The following is a 12,666-nucleotide window of genomic DNA, read 5'->3' as shown; positions in this document are numbered from 1 at the left end:
CTTAGCCCCTCCAAACGCAGGGCAGCGCTAGGCTGCAAGACAGCTCAGCCGTGGGCAGCTGCAGCGGGGGTGGGGAGGGACGCATGCGCAATGGTAAGGAAGGGAATAGGGCTAAGGCTGGGGCAGGTGCTGTACAGCCAGGGCAGGGTGTGGGACTGGGCCACGAGCAGCTCATCTGGGGGGGCTGTGGCTCCTGCCCAGGAGGCACGGGGAGTGTGTACCCCCAGATCTGTGCAAAGTGAAGGTGGACTGCTGCTGTGGGCTGGGGCCAGGCTGCATGCAGGGTGGGTGTGGCAGCAGAGCTGGGAGGGAGGTTACACGAGGGCTGCAGCCACTCTAAAAGTCACTGTAGCCCCCCCAAACCCACCTCCCAGCACTGCCGCCGTTGGGCCACGCTATGCTCAGGACAAACCTCCCTGCCAGGAAGAGCCCAACCCCAACCCCAGCCCCAGCCCATCCTTATTCCATGTGCAGATCCCCATGCCCTCCCGGCGTACATGCAGCAGCAGGAGCTGCCACTCCCTTCCCGCATTGGGTGGCCCCAGATGAGCTGCTTGCAGAACCATCCTGTGCCCTGCCCCAGCTGTATAGGGTCTGCCCCTCCCCCAGCACCACTCCCTCTCTCACTGCCATTGGTGGGCTGGGGTAGGGCGCAAATCAAGGCCCCAGTGATGAGGGAGGGAGCAGGCACAGACAGGAACAGGGGGTGGGGTAAGTGGGACCTGCTTGTGCCTTGCTCCCTCCCCATCACCACAAGTCATTAAGTTCACAAGTTCTGAAAACCTGACAATCTCTCTGCCATATTCAAGCAGGTTGCTGCTTCACTATTGATAGGCAACTGTCATGACTTCCTCTTCCCTTGAGTAGCGGATTTATTTTCAGTATATATCTAATTCCTTCTTTCCACTACAGACATAAGACTTTACTTTTTTCCTGTATCTATCCCCTGAAGAATGGGGAGCAATCTACCCGCAAGAGAAAAAAATCATAATGTTCATTATCTATAGCTAACATTGCCAATGAGTTTCCCTTTCATCCAAGGTTGGCTCTTTCCTAGGGAGGTAATCCATCCTACCCAGACTTGCAACAGCACAAGCAATGCCAGTACCAGTTTTCCACACAGATGTTAAAAAAAAAAAAGACTAAATAAAATACATTTAGAGTGGAACAAAAGAGCCAACAACCAAAACTAAAAAACAAACAGAAGTAGCTTATCATGCTAGTATCAAATCAGCATGTGGATCCAATATTTACTTCCTTAGAGAGGTTTCTTGTTTAGTGCCAAAGTTAGCCTTATATCTAACTTTATTTAGAACTTGCATACTTTTAAAAATGGAACTCTACACAGGCAAGTGTAGAGGCAGGACCATTGGTTCTATGTAATAATATGAATGTCCTAGTATTTATTATTTCAATAAAAGAAAATTATTTAAATGTGGAAAAGAGAAGCATCAGTGAATATCTATTAAATATTAGAAATTCTTAATAAATATTAGAGTAGCTTTTAATAACTAATGACACAGAAAGCAGCTCCAGTATACCGAGATAAGAAATAAATTACACAAAGTGAAACAGCAATATCAGATCTTTCTGTTCATAATATAGCACAACAATTTCTTTCTATATTTTCTATATAAAAACCACTTTAAGAAAGCTGACGGTTTAAATACTGTATCTCAAAGTCATCTGTAAGAGGTATGATCCACTGCCATTTTAGTTTTACTATTATATAAAACCAAAAGCATATTTAACAAATATATAATTCCGCCATTGTATTAATTATTTCCCAGAAGGCTTCTGTTGTGCCTCTATCCATAGATGCTTCTCAAGCAAATCCCGGGACGTCATTCTCCCCTTGTACTCGGCCTTCGTGGAGTACTGCGTCCAGTTTTGGGCTCCACAATTCAAAAAGGATGTGGAGAAGCTTGAGAGAGTCCAGAGGAGAGCCATGAGCATGATCAGAGGTCAGGAAAACAGATCTTACGATGTGACAGGCTGAGAGCCATGGGACTCTTTAGCCTGGAAAAGCGCAGGCTCAGGGGTGATCTGATGGCCACCTATAAGTTTATCAGGGGCGACCACCAGGATCTGGGGGAACGTCTGTTCACCAGAGCGCCCCAAGGGATGACGAGGTCGAACGGTCACAAACTCCTGCAAGACTGTTTCAGGCTGGACATAAGGAAGAATTTCTTTACTGTCTGAGCCCCCAAGGTCTGGAACAGTCTGCCAGCGGAGGTGGTTCAAGCACCTACATTGAACACCTTCAAGAGTAAATTGGATGCTTATCTTGCTGGGATCCTATGACCCCAGCTGACTTCCTGCCCTTTGGGCAGGGGGCTGGACTCGATGATCTCCCGAGGTCCCTTCCAGCCCTAATGTCTATGAAATCTATGAAATCTATGAAATAATTATAATAGATGTCACAAATTTGAAGAATAAAACAGTAAAACTCTCCTGACGTATTATATTCCATCACTGTTTTATTATAGTGTCAGAAGTAGCATTATTGAAGCTTTTTCCCTCTACTATAGAGGAAAAATATTCTGAAAATAAAGTAAAGTATTATGACACTATGATATTAAAAGTTTGAAAATCTTTTAAATTGTATATACAACTGCTCAACATGCTCCAGTTTTCAACATTTATCAATCCTCTGGTTATGGTATACTCAAAATATTTTCACAAGACATTCAGGAATTTAACATCATATTGTATTGTATAGTATTATTATACACTTCATTGTAATATAAATATAAATGTAAATATGATACCTTGTCTACTTTGATCTTTTTGAACTATTTATGTGGCTTTTTAAAGTAAAATTAAAGCGCATTAAGTTTAATATCTCCAATGTGAGGTACGAAATTAACGTGCAGTACACTGAGCGAGTGCGCAGTAGTTATTTGCTCAGTTTTTAGTGACATTTAATGTGTAGTAGACTATTTTACTGTCCATTAGAGTAATGCCATGGTTTTTTACATGACACTTTAATGCTCAGTAAAATAATCTACTGCACATTAAAGCATGTGGGTAGGCACGCCCACTTTGAGCTTGTATGCTACTCCCTGATCTGAGAGATACCACAGTACTAACAGCAGCAGAATGATGCATAGTCCCAATGTTCCTCCCTCACAAAAAAAAATTGAACAGAATTGCTTTCAAGCTTAATATACCCAAGAAATCAAAACTGTACATCCTAAAAACTAAATCCATATCCCTTATTAGTTTTCCAAAGGATTCTTTTTAATGATCTAAACAAGGCCATATTAACTGACAAATCCATAAATCTAATGAGTGTTAGAAAGAATCAAGCAATTCACAGAATAAAGTGACCTGCCAATCTTGTTTTACAAAGATACAACTTCACATAAATGTAACTTAAAAATACCTCCTTTCCTGTTTACGAATCTACTGTTGTGGGCTTTACAGAAGCGAAAACCTGCTTACCATTCAACTCCTCTACATTATTCAGCGTGCACCACTACACTTCTACTTTATAGATCAGGGGTCAGCAACATTTTCAAGCAGGGGCCCAGAATGTTCAACCTCCTGTCTGACATGGGCCAGCAACAAGACCCAGGCGTCTTCCACTGCTTCTCTTTACTGCTCAGCTGTGGTTTGGCCTGGGCGGAGCTCCCCTGCTGCCTGACCACAGCATGATGTAGCACAGGCATAGGCTCCCACTGTTGAAGCCACGGTTCCTTGGGACAGATAAGACCTAAAAGCCGTTGGTTACTGTGGCCTATTATAGATTGTTTATTGCACTATAAAACTTAAACCAAAATACATCCAATGCACCAGCATTTCTAAAAACCCCAGCTCAATCACTGTGAAAAGCCATCAGGAACTGCTGCCCTTGATGCTATCCCTTCAGCTTTCCAAATGTCCTCAACTGCCACAAAATCTTCCTATTCCTGGCTGAGCTCTCACCCTCCACTTCAAACTTGAGACAGGCATCAGCAGCTGTACTATCAACAGATTAAATCACAGCCTTTGTTGACATACCACTGCTCAGCAGATTCATTACAGTATACGCTAGGTTTACAGAAAGTTAAAAAGGGGCATTCTTCAACGCATGGCATTCATATGGTGTGCTATAATTATCAATCCCAAAATACAAACCTTTTCTTTCAAGTTACCTTTCTTATTGGAAATTTATATTATTCTCTATACTCCTATTTCATGATACCTCAAAATCCTGAACTCTACAATCTAGAACCTCTCCCAAAAACCAAGAGTTTGGGCTTTGGTAGATATGGTTTTAAAATGAGTAATTTCTGATTTTTAAAGCTTGGATAAAAGTTTAATCTTATAAACCATAAGTTCAATGGTAACGAACAAAAGCCTTGACCAAAAACTATAAATAGTTGAGCATAAACTGACTTCAAATTAGATCAAATCAAACAACATAGTTCTCATCCCCTCAACAGCATCTTACATTATAAAGCAATATTTGGCATCAAACTCAACCCTTTTAGTTGTAGAGTGAGTACTTTTAAAAACTTTAAAACTTTTTTCTCTCAATATTTAACTCCATGTCATATTTTGAATGTTAACAATCAGATAAAATTAACAAATCAACAACGAATAATCTTAGTCTGCAACCAGATCAGCTGCCTGTTCCACAGACATCCAGTAATTTTAGGGTACATTAATAGAGCCAATGTAGAGATGCTAAATAATATACTGCAAAGATATTTTAAAGTAAATGAATATCACCTTTAGATGAACAATTTATAAAAACATTTACAGCCATTTAGCTCAAATGTTACTTTAACCATCACCATGCAACTTTTCAGATATTTAAATAGAATGAAAGGGCTTGATTTGGAGAGAAAAATATATAAATTTACAGCATCTTGGAGTTAATCCAACTCCTTCCATGGAAATACACCCTGTAAAGCTGTTTATGCATGAATGACTGATGGAACCAAGGACTGTCAATCAGGAAATCATCTGCATGCATTCATAAACCCAACTATCCTTTCTGTCTTAATTAAGCATGTGTGGGTTTTAAAGTGGAACAAACAAATAATAAAGACCCACCTTGTTTTGTATTTTTCACATTTATAAGCCTGGAAATATGAGCAATAGATTATAAACCTTTGCAGAAACAAGACATTCAGCTATCTACTCTACAATTACCATTTTATAGAGCTTCAAGTCCACTGAAGCTCTGTGGACTACCATCGCTCTTTATGACAATTTATTAGCCATACTCCCAAGACAACAATTTACAAGTATATTTGGAAATAACCTGCTCTTAATCAATAGAAGCAATCATGCTCATTTTGGTATGTCCAAGTACTCTTTTAGAAAAGCACTAACTTGAAGAATGTTTAGTTATTACAAAAAATCACTGTTAGATCATCACCTTTTGCAAAACCCCATACAATGCTTAAATCTGTTAATGTGAGATAAGGTTGAAATACTGTTGACTGTTTCCTTGATGAAATCAGTTTCAATCAAACCAATAACTGTTTAAATAAAAAAAAACCATGTAGTATTTTAAAACTGTAAATTATATACTAAGTGTTATTTAGTTACTAATGGAAAATTTGTAATTGGAAATAGAATAAAAGGAAGGCTTAGATAACTCAGAGCAGTATCCTCTTTCAGCACTCTGACTGCCTGGACCATCTTGTGAGAGACAACTAGAAAAGAATCTATTTACACTCAAGAAAACTGTTTTCCTGCTACACAATTTCACAGCATCCTTCCTGAAGCTTCAAAAATCCAAATGGCTTCCATGTTTTCTACTGTGTTGTAACATTTATGATGGTTTGAATGATGCAGTTTGTGAGGTTAAGATAAACAAATGCGAACACAGTAGAAGGAACACATGTATATAGATCTTTCTTCCTCTATGTATTTTCAAAACGAAGATCACCTGTATGCATCGTCTTCTTTCAAGTCTCATATCATCCTGTGGGGGTGTGGGGGGAAGAGTCCAGCAGCAAACAACACTGTAAAATGAAAAAGACTATTTTAGAACAAGAGTCAAGAACACAATATATTGCTATCCTGATAATTTTAAAATATTACTTCCTATCTTTAGGGAAGGAAACACTCTTTTGTGTGGCATTGGGCTGCAAATACTATCAATATACACACAACTAGAAAAGAGATGGAACTTTTTAATAGGAAGTAGAATTGTTCAATTGTTACACGATACACCCAAAAGTCCAAAGACCTGTTTTCTGCTCACAATCATCAATCACAAATTGTGTGAGTCTGTGTGCAAGTCTGTCAGTGCCAATTTTTTAAAATTAGGCCTTTAGCTAATTCATGCCTCAGGTCCCCAAAACAAAGATACCAATATATATCCAGCTTGAAAAGATCTTAAATATCTTTGGATATTATGTTGTAGATACCTAAAATATTATAAAACAAATAATGTCGAATATGATTTTAAGCAATCCTTATAAAAGAACAGACATAGAAACATACATGAATGAAAACAGACTTGTGATGCAGTCCATCTTTTGCTTGATTTTGCATGATGTTGAATTTATTCTTTCACTCCCAAATATTAATATATTCCCAAAATTAGAAACATAGTTTCATTACAAAATCAAACCGAAAGAAAAGGCGAGTTGTTCATGACAAAGCTCTGGCAATAATAAAAAACAGCAAGAAGTGGCTACAAAGAAAAACACTGGACACGACCTTTTCATTTTATTTAAAAAAAAACAAACCAAAATGGCTTCATGCTTCACATATACTTCAAAATAAAATTCTAAATACTATACAACTGAAATAGAATATGAAGATACTTAGTAAAAACGCTGTATTTTAGGGAACAATTCTTCTTAGTTAACTAATTGGATATTTAATTGTTTTGCAAAATTTGCATTTTCCGTTATTCATATTTGGGGATGCAAGTTTCTCTATGCTACTCTGCATCCCTTGGGGGAAACTAGATCACTATTCAAACCATTCCTGAAATACAAACCACAAACAATAACTATTTGTTTTCCCAAACTTAAACTATTTAACTTGGGTGCCCAAACTTATGAGTATAATCTTCAAACCTACAACCCAAACCTTTTACGTGCCTAAATATTTGCCAGGAAGCTCCTTAAACACTTGGCAATTTGCTGTGGTACCCAGAACAGGTGCAGTTCAGCACTTAATCTCATGTGTAAGGCTGCTAAGAATCCACTAACTAGACACCTCTGTACCCAAGTACCTTAACAAATTTAATCCACTAGGCACTCTCTGAGGATGCCCAAGCGACAGCAGAAGCGAGTTCAGCACAAAATGCAATCACTATGGCTACTTTCATTCCAGAACATAGGAAAGAGCACCCACTTTTCATATGAAATACAGATATCAATTGGCTTTTATATAAAACGGTTATTAGATAAAATCAGAAACAGTCGTTAAAGCAAGCAGTCCTGCCTAGACTCCTCTCTCCCAGATGGAAACCCCAATCAGTGAGCTAACTAAGTCATTCCCCTTTTTGTGCTCTGTGACACCATCTTCTAAACAGTAACACACCTTCAGCAGAAGGTAAAGGTAAAGTTTTACACTTCTATCTACCTGTTAGACTGCTCTCCATAGAATGGGGAGTTATGGGATCATACTTTCTAATGGCGAGGAAAGCACTGGACCCTATTCCCCCACTTCCTTGGCAAGCACTAATCATTAGGCAATCATAAAAAAATGAATATTGCTACCACTACATGTTTTTTAAAAATAAGAGCAAAAGACATCTGTTTCCAAAAGGGCCAATATAGGTAAATCACTCCAGGAGAGGGTTGCAGGCTATGAATCCTGATCTGGTCCTCAAGAAGTGGTATTTCAAACCTCTGTGGTATTATATCTTAGCAAGATTAAGTACATTTCTACTCCCCCCCCAAAACCCATGTCCTGCCATACTGTTATAAATCACGTTGAGACACTCACTTCTCCCCCATGCATTGTATAGAAAACTGGCCATATGTCTAAATGAAAATATACTGGTGATTTTATTGACAATTCAGTGAAGAAACCTGCCTTATATAAACACTTACATAAAAGTTAGCAGGATACCTAGTTGAATTAAATGAAGCTAAAATATGATGTAATACTGAGCAATGGTCATCATGTTCTGAAAAAGTATGACACCAATATTACAGAGCATGGTCCAGCAGAGTGTTTGTCAAACTTTTTACATTTACAGACCCCTAAAAAATTTTGAATGGAGGTGCAGACCCCTTTGAATTGTAAGTGTGGGTATTCACATATTTTTGATTTATCATAGACAAATTTAGCAAACTCCCAAGTCACAGACTGCGGACCCCGGGGGTCTACAGACCACAGGTTGATAAACAGTGATCTAGCAGACACTGGGACTAAGAATCTAACATTCTTATTATTATCCTGACTGGTCCTTTCCCAATGGTGAAGCAATTTTGAAGCAATTATCCACGAACACATACTTATGCTTGCTGTTGCTTACTGACTACTACAGGATGTTTTGCTGAAATGCTGAACTCCAACACAAACTTCCCTATCTTATGCTACATTGCACTTTACAGGTTCTCTGGAGAAAATACAGAAGTTGTCAAACTAGAAGGGTATCCCATAAGCAGGTTTAAATTCCAGGACAATCCAGAGAGATTTCAGTAGAATGATCTACAGATAATAAAGATTTAGAAATAGTAAAAGAAAACCCCTAAGAACAGGAAATCAATTTTTATGAAATGTGTGGATGTAAGCAAGCAGCCACATCACACATCATAGTCAAGCGTATATTTTGTCTCCTTAAGACTGGTAAGAGTAACAACACACTAAAAAGTTATAGAAATATCAGGTTCACTCAAATCCAAGAACAAAGTGTTATCCCCACCGAGCACTGGGAAAGAAAAACCTCATCTTAGATTTGAGTACCAGCCAAAGACAAGGTGGCTGATGCCCTGAATGCAGAGGGAGATGGCATAGGAGAGACCTGTAAAAAACAAATGGGAGCGTGAGGCTCTTGCTCAGCAACTCAGAAAAGCTGGTTAGCGGCACCCAGGAGAAAGCTGAACTCCTGAATGACTATTTTGCCTCAGTTTTTCACCGGGGCAAGGGGAAAACAACGCCAGGTACAGTAGAGGATGAGCATAACAAGAATAATTGCCCTCCTACTACTGCCAGAGAATTGGTGTATGACCAATTTAAAAAAAACAGACATACAAGTGGGACCAAATGAACTTCATCCGAGTGCTGAAGCAGCTGGCCAAACTCATTGCAGAACCCCTGGCAAAACTCTACCACAACTCGTGGCACTCTGGAGAAGTCCCCGAGGACTGGAAGGGGTGCCCATTCACAAGAATGGCAGGAGAGAGGACCCTGGTAACTACAGGCCAATCAACCTAACTTCCATCCTAGGGAAAATCCTAGAAAAATTAACCAAGGAGCCTATCTGCAATAAGCTTACAGAAGGTAAGATTCTGAATGACAGGCAGCACGGCTTCGTTGCAGGCAGGTCTTGCCTCACCAACCTCATCTCCTTCTATGACCAGGTAATTTGCCACCTGGACACAAGACAGCAGGCTGACATTGTATACCTTGACTTCCAAAAGGCCTTTAATCTAGTACCCCATGATGTCCTCACGAGAAAATTGGAGGATTATGGGCTTAACTCCAAGACAGTCAGGTGGGTGAGAAATTGGCTGCAGGATAGGACCCAGAGAGTCGTAGTGAATGGATCTGTGTTATCCCAGCGAGAAGTGGGCAGTGGTATTTCACAGGGGTCTGTGCTTGGTCCAGTACTTTTCAACAACTTTATTAATTATTTGGATGTGGGGGTGAAGAGTTCGCTAGCCTAGTTTGCAGATGACACCAAGTAATGGGGAAGCGTGGTCATGCTTGAAGATAAGCTACAAATACAGGTGGACTTAGACAGGCAAACTGGGCAGATCAGAACCTGATGAAGTTCAACACTGAGAAATGTAAAGTGCTCCACCTCAGGATGAGCAACCCCCTAACACACCTCTAGGCTTGGCGGCAGCAAACTGACTAGCACCACAAATGAAAGGCACCTGGGGGTAATAACAGACCACAACATGAATATAAGCCAGCAATGCGATGCTGTAGCCAGTAGGGCAAATAATACTGTGGTATGCATCAACCAATGTACCTCCAGCAAAACCAGTGATTCTTCCACTCTACTCAGCACTGGTGAGATGGCTATTAGAGTACTTAGTCCAGTTCTGGGCACCACACTTTAACACGGACATGGACAAACTTGACAGAGTCCAAAGAGCCACCTGTATGATCAGAGTCTTATATGGCAAGTCATAGGAGTAATGGCTGACAGATCTCGGACTCTTCAGCCTGAAGAAAAGAAGGCTGAGGGGGGACCTGGTAGTAGCTTACTGCTACACTAAGGGAGTACATCAAGGGCTCAGTGAGCACCCGTTCACCAGGGCACCCAAGGGAAAAACTGGGAATAATGGCCACGAACTCCTGGAAGAATGATTCAGGCTCAGCATTAGGAAAAAATTCTTCACAGTCAGGGTATCCAGACTGTGGAATAAGCTCCCTCCAGAGGTGATGAGATCACCTACCCTGGAAATCTTCAAAAGGAGACTAGACATTCACTTTGCTGGGCTCACCTGACCCCCAGTTACCTTTCCCGCTTGGTGCAGGGGGTGGACAGGATGATCTTCCAAGGTCCCTTCCGGTCTTACAATCTATGAATCTAAACCATACTGTGTGCCGCCCATGGAAAAGGCTGGACAGAGGAAGAGGGAAGGAAGAGTGCAGGGGAAACTGTGCAGTGCCAGGAAAGCTGCTGCTGCAGCTCTAGCTCCAACCCCAGCCCTGACCTGGGGCCAAGGCCACCACAGCTGATTGCCCCAGGGTCAAAGCTGTCATCTCCACTGCTGTCTGGCCAGGTCTGGGGCCACCATGTGCTCTCTGCCCTGGACTGGAAGATGATATGTGGCTTAGAATAAGCAGTAGTGAAGGGCTGGAGGGAGGGGAGATATGGTGAGGACAGGCAGGGGGTGGCAAGCGGAGGTCAGGAACAGAAAGTCGCAGAGGAACAAGGGACGGGGGTCAGGCTGCCTGCCCCACTGCTGCTGCTGCTTTCCCTACCACACCAGTGGAGAGAACAGACAAAAATTAAGACAACACTCCAATAATTAGATTCTACACATAGATCGTTATAACAAATTTATAAAATTGTCCATGTATAGAATGTAAAGGTATCCTCTAAAATCAAAAGCATCTTGGATTTGGGTAAAAACAATAATATCAGGCAAGCAGAGGTCTGTGTTCTAATAAAGAAAGTATTTTAAGAGCTATGCCTTGAGAACCAAGCAGTCTCTGAAATTATCACAAATGTCCAGATAAAAAAGAACAGTATTAGAGACAGAAAAAATATTTTTGGGCCCAAAAACGATCCATGTTTGTACATTCTTGTGTATCATACTTTTTTGTATGGCAAACTCACTACACTGGATCTCAAATCTAACTGAGCTTTGAGAGATGGGCACAATGGGATACCAAACCTGACTGAAGCAACTAGGCACTTATAAAACTACTTAAAGTCCACATTTCATCATCTTAATACCTCAAGTACCTGAAATAACAATATTGATATTTTATTAAGATTTCATTTGTCTTTTAAAGAAATTTTAGAAAACATTTTTAAACTCTGTTGTGCTTAAAATACTTATTTTAGAATAAAGCAAACAAGACTAGAAACAGGGAAACAATTCATAAATTAAATTAGCACTGTAGAAAACATTTTTATTCACTTTTGCTCTGTAATATTAAATCATGCTCGCAGGACAAACTGAAATGAAAGTTTTAAAAGGATCAGTCATCATATACAGAGTTCTGCAAGAGACAAAAGTGTGTGTTTTTTTTAAAACACACTCTATACAGATTAACTATATTTGCACAATGTAACTGTTTTCACCAGGGTGGATTTGATTTAAATCAAGTCAATTTCAAACACAGTTTAAATCACTAGTCAGGAAGCCTCATTTTAATAGTTTTCTACAAAAAGTGCATGCTTGATATAACCTTAATATATATTATTCACAACTCAAGAGATAGATGTAGGTTTCATTTTTAGAAGGCACACACTATACACATTTTAAAGCAGTGATTTATTTTGATTTTTTTTCCAGATTAATTTTGCAGCTACATCACAAAACTGAATTACATTTAAATTGTTTTGTTTAACTACAGCAAACTAATTTTAGATATTTTTCTTTAAACTACAAGCATGTATAATTATTTTAACAAAACAAGCATATGTATTGTTGAATCTTTAACCATTTTAGTTGTAAATGTGAAATATATTTTTAACAAAAATTAAATAGATTAGTTCAGCCAGGTCAACATCAAAAACTTAAAAATACTGGGTTATGCAGCAAACTCAGTCTTCACCTTTCTCTTCCTGTTTATTCATAGACTGGAAAAGAAAGATAAGCTTTCCTGCTTTTTCTGTTCCCAAGTGATTTCTTACTTTTAAATGAATTAGTCCAAAGGAAGAAAATATTCTTTTTACACATGCAGAGGAATCATAAAAAATTAGGGTTGAAAGGGATCTCAGGAAGTCAAATCTGGCACAACCCCCTGCTCAAAACAGGATTAGTCCCAACTACATCATCCCAACCAAAAACTTTGTCTAGCTGGGTCTTATAAACCTCCAAGGAAGGAGAGTCCGCAGCCTCT

At 39.6% G+C, this 12,666-nt stretch overlaps 1 protein-coding gene across 4 annotated transcripts in view; it reads right to left on the bottom strand.

Annotated features, from left to right (window-relative positions):
* DYRK1A (dual specificity tyrosine phosphorylation regulated kinase 1A) overlaps positions 1-12,666 on the bottom strand; it is a 131,047-nt gene that overhangs the window by 80,002 nt on the left and 38,379 nt on the right. For 3 of the 4 annotated variants that reach the window (XM_090060702.1, XM_090060691.1, XM_090060681.1), the window contains one exon: positions 5,891-5,966. The exons of the other annotated variant lie outside the window; for it this stretch is intronic. In XM_090060702.1, coding sequence (XP_089916828.1) covers positions 5,891-5,900 — 10 coding nt within the window. In that variant the 5' untranslated portion in view covers positions 5,901-5,966. The remainder of the gene's footprint in view (positions 1-5,890; positions 5,967-12,666) is intronic. 4 annotated transcript variants of the gene reach the window in all.

Source organism: Crocodylus siamensis, chromosome 1, assembly GCF_052110815.1.
Source record: "Crocodylus siamensis isolate JL-2025a chromosome 1, ASM5211081v1, whole genome shotgun sequence".
Lineage (NCBI taxonomy): Eukaryota > Metazoa > Chordata > Crocodylia > Crocodylidae > Crocodylus > Crocodylus siamensis.
The sequence above is the reverse complement of the archived record's forward strand: the minus strand, read 5'-3'. Positions and strand labels throughout refer to the sequence as shown.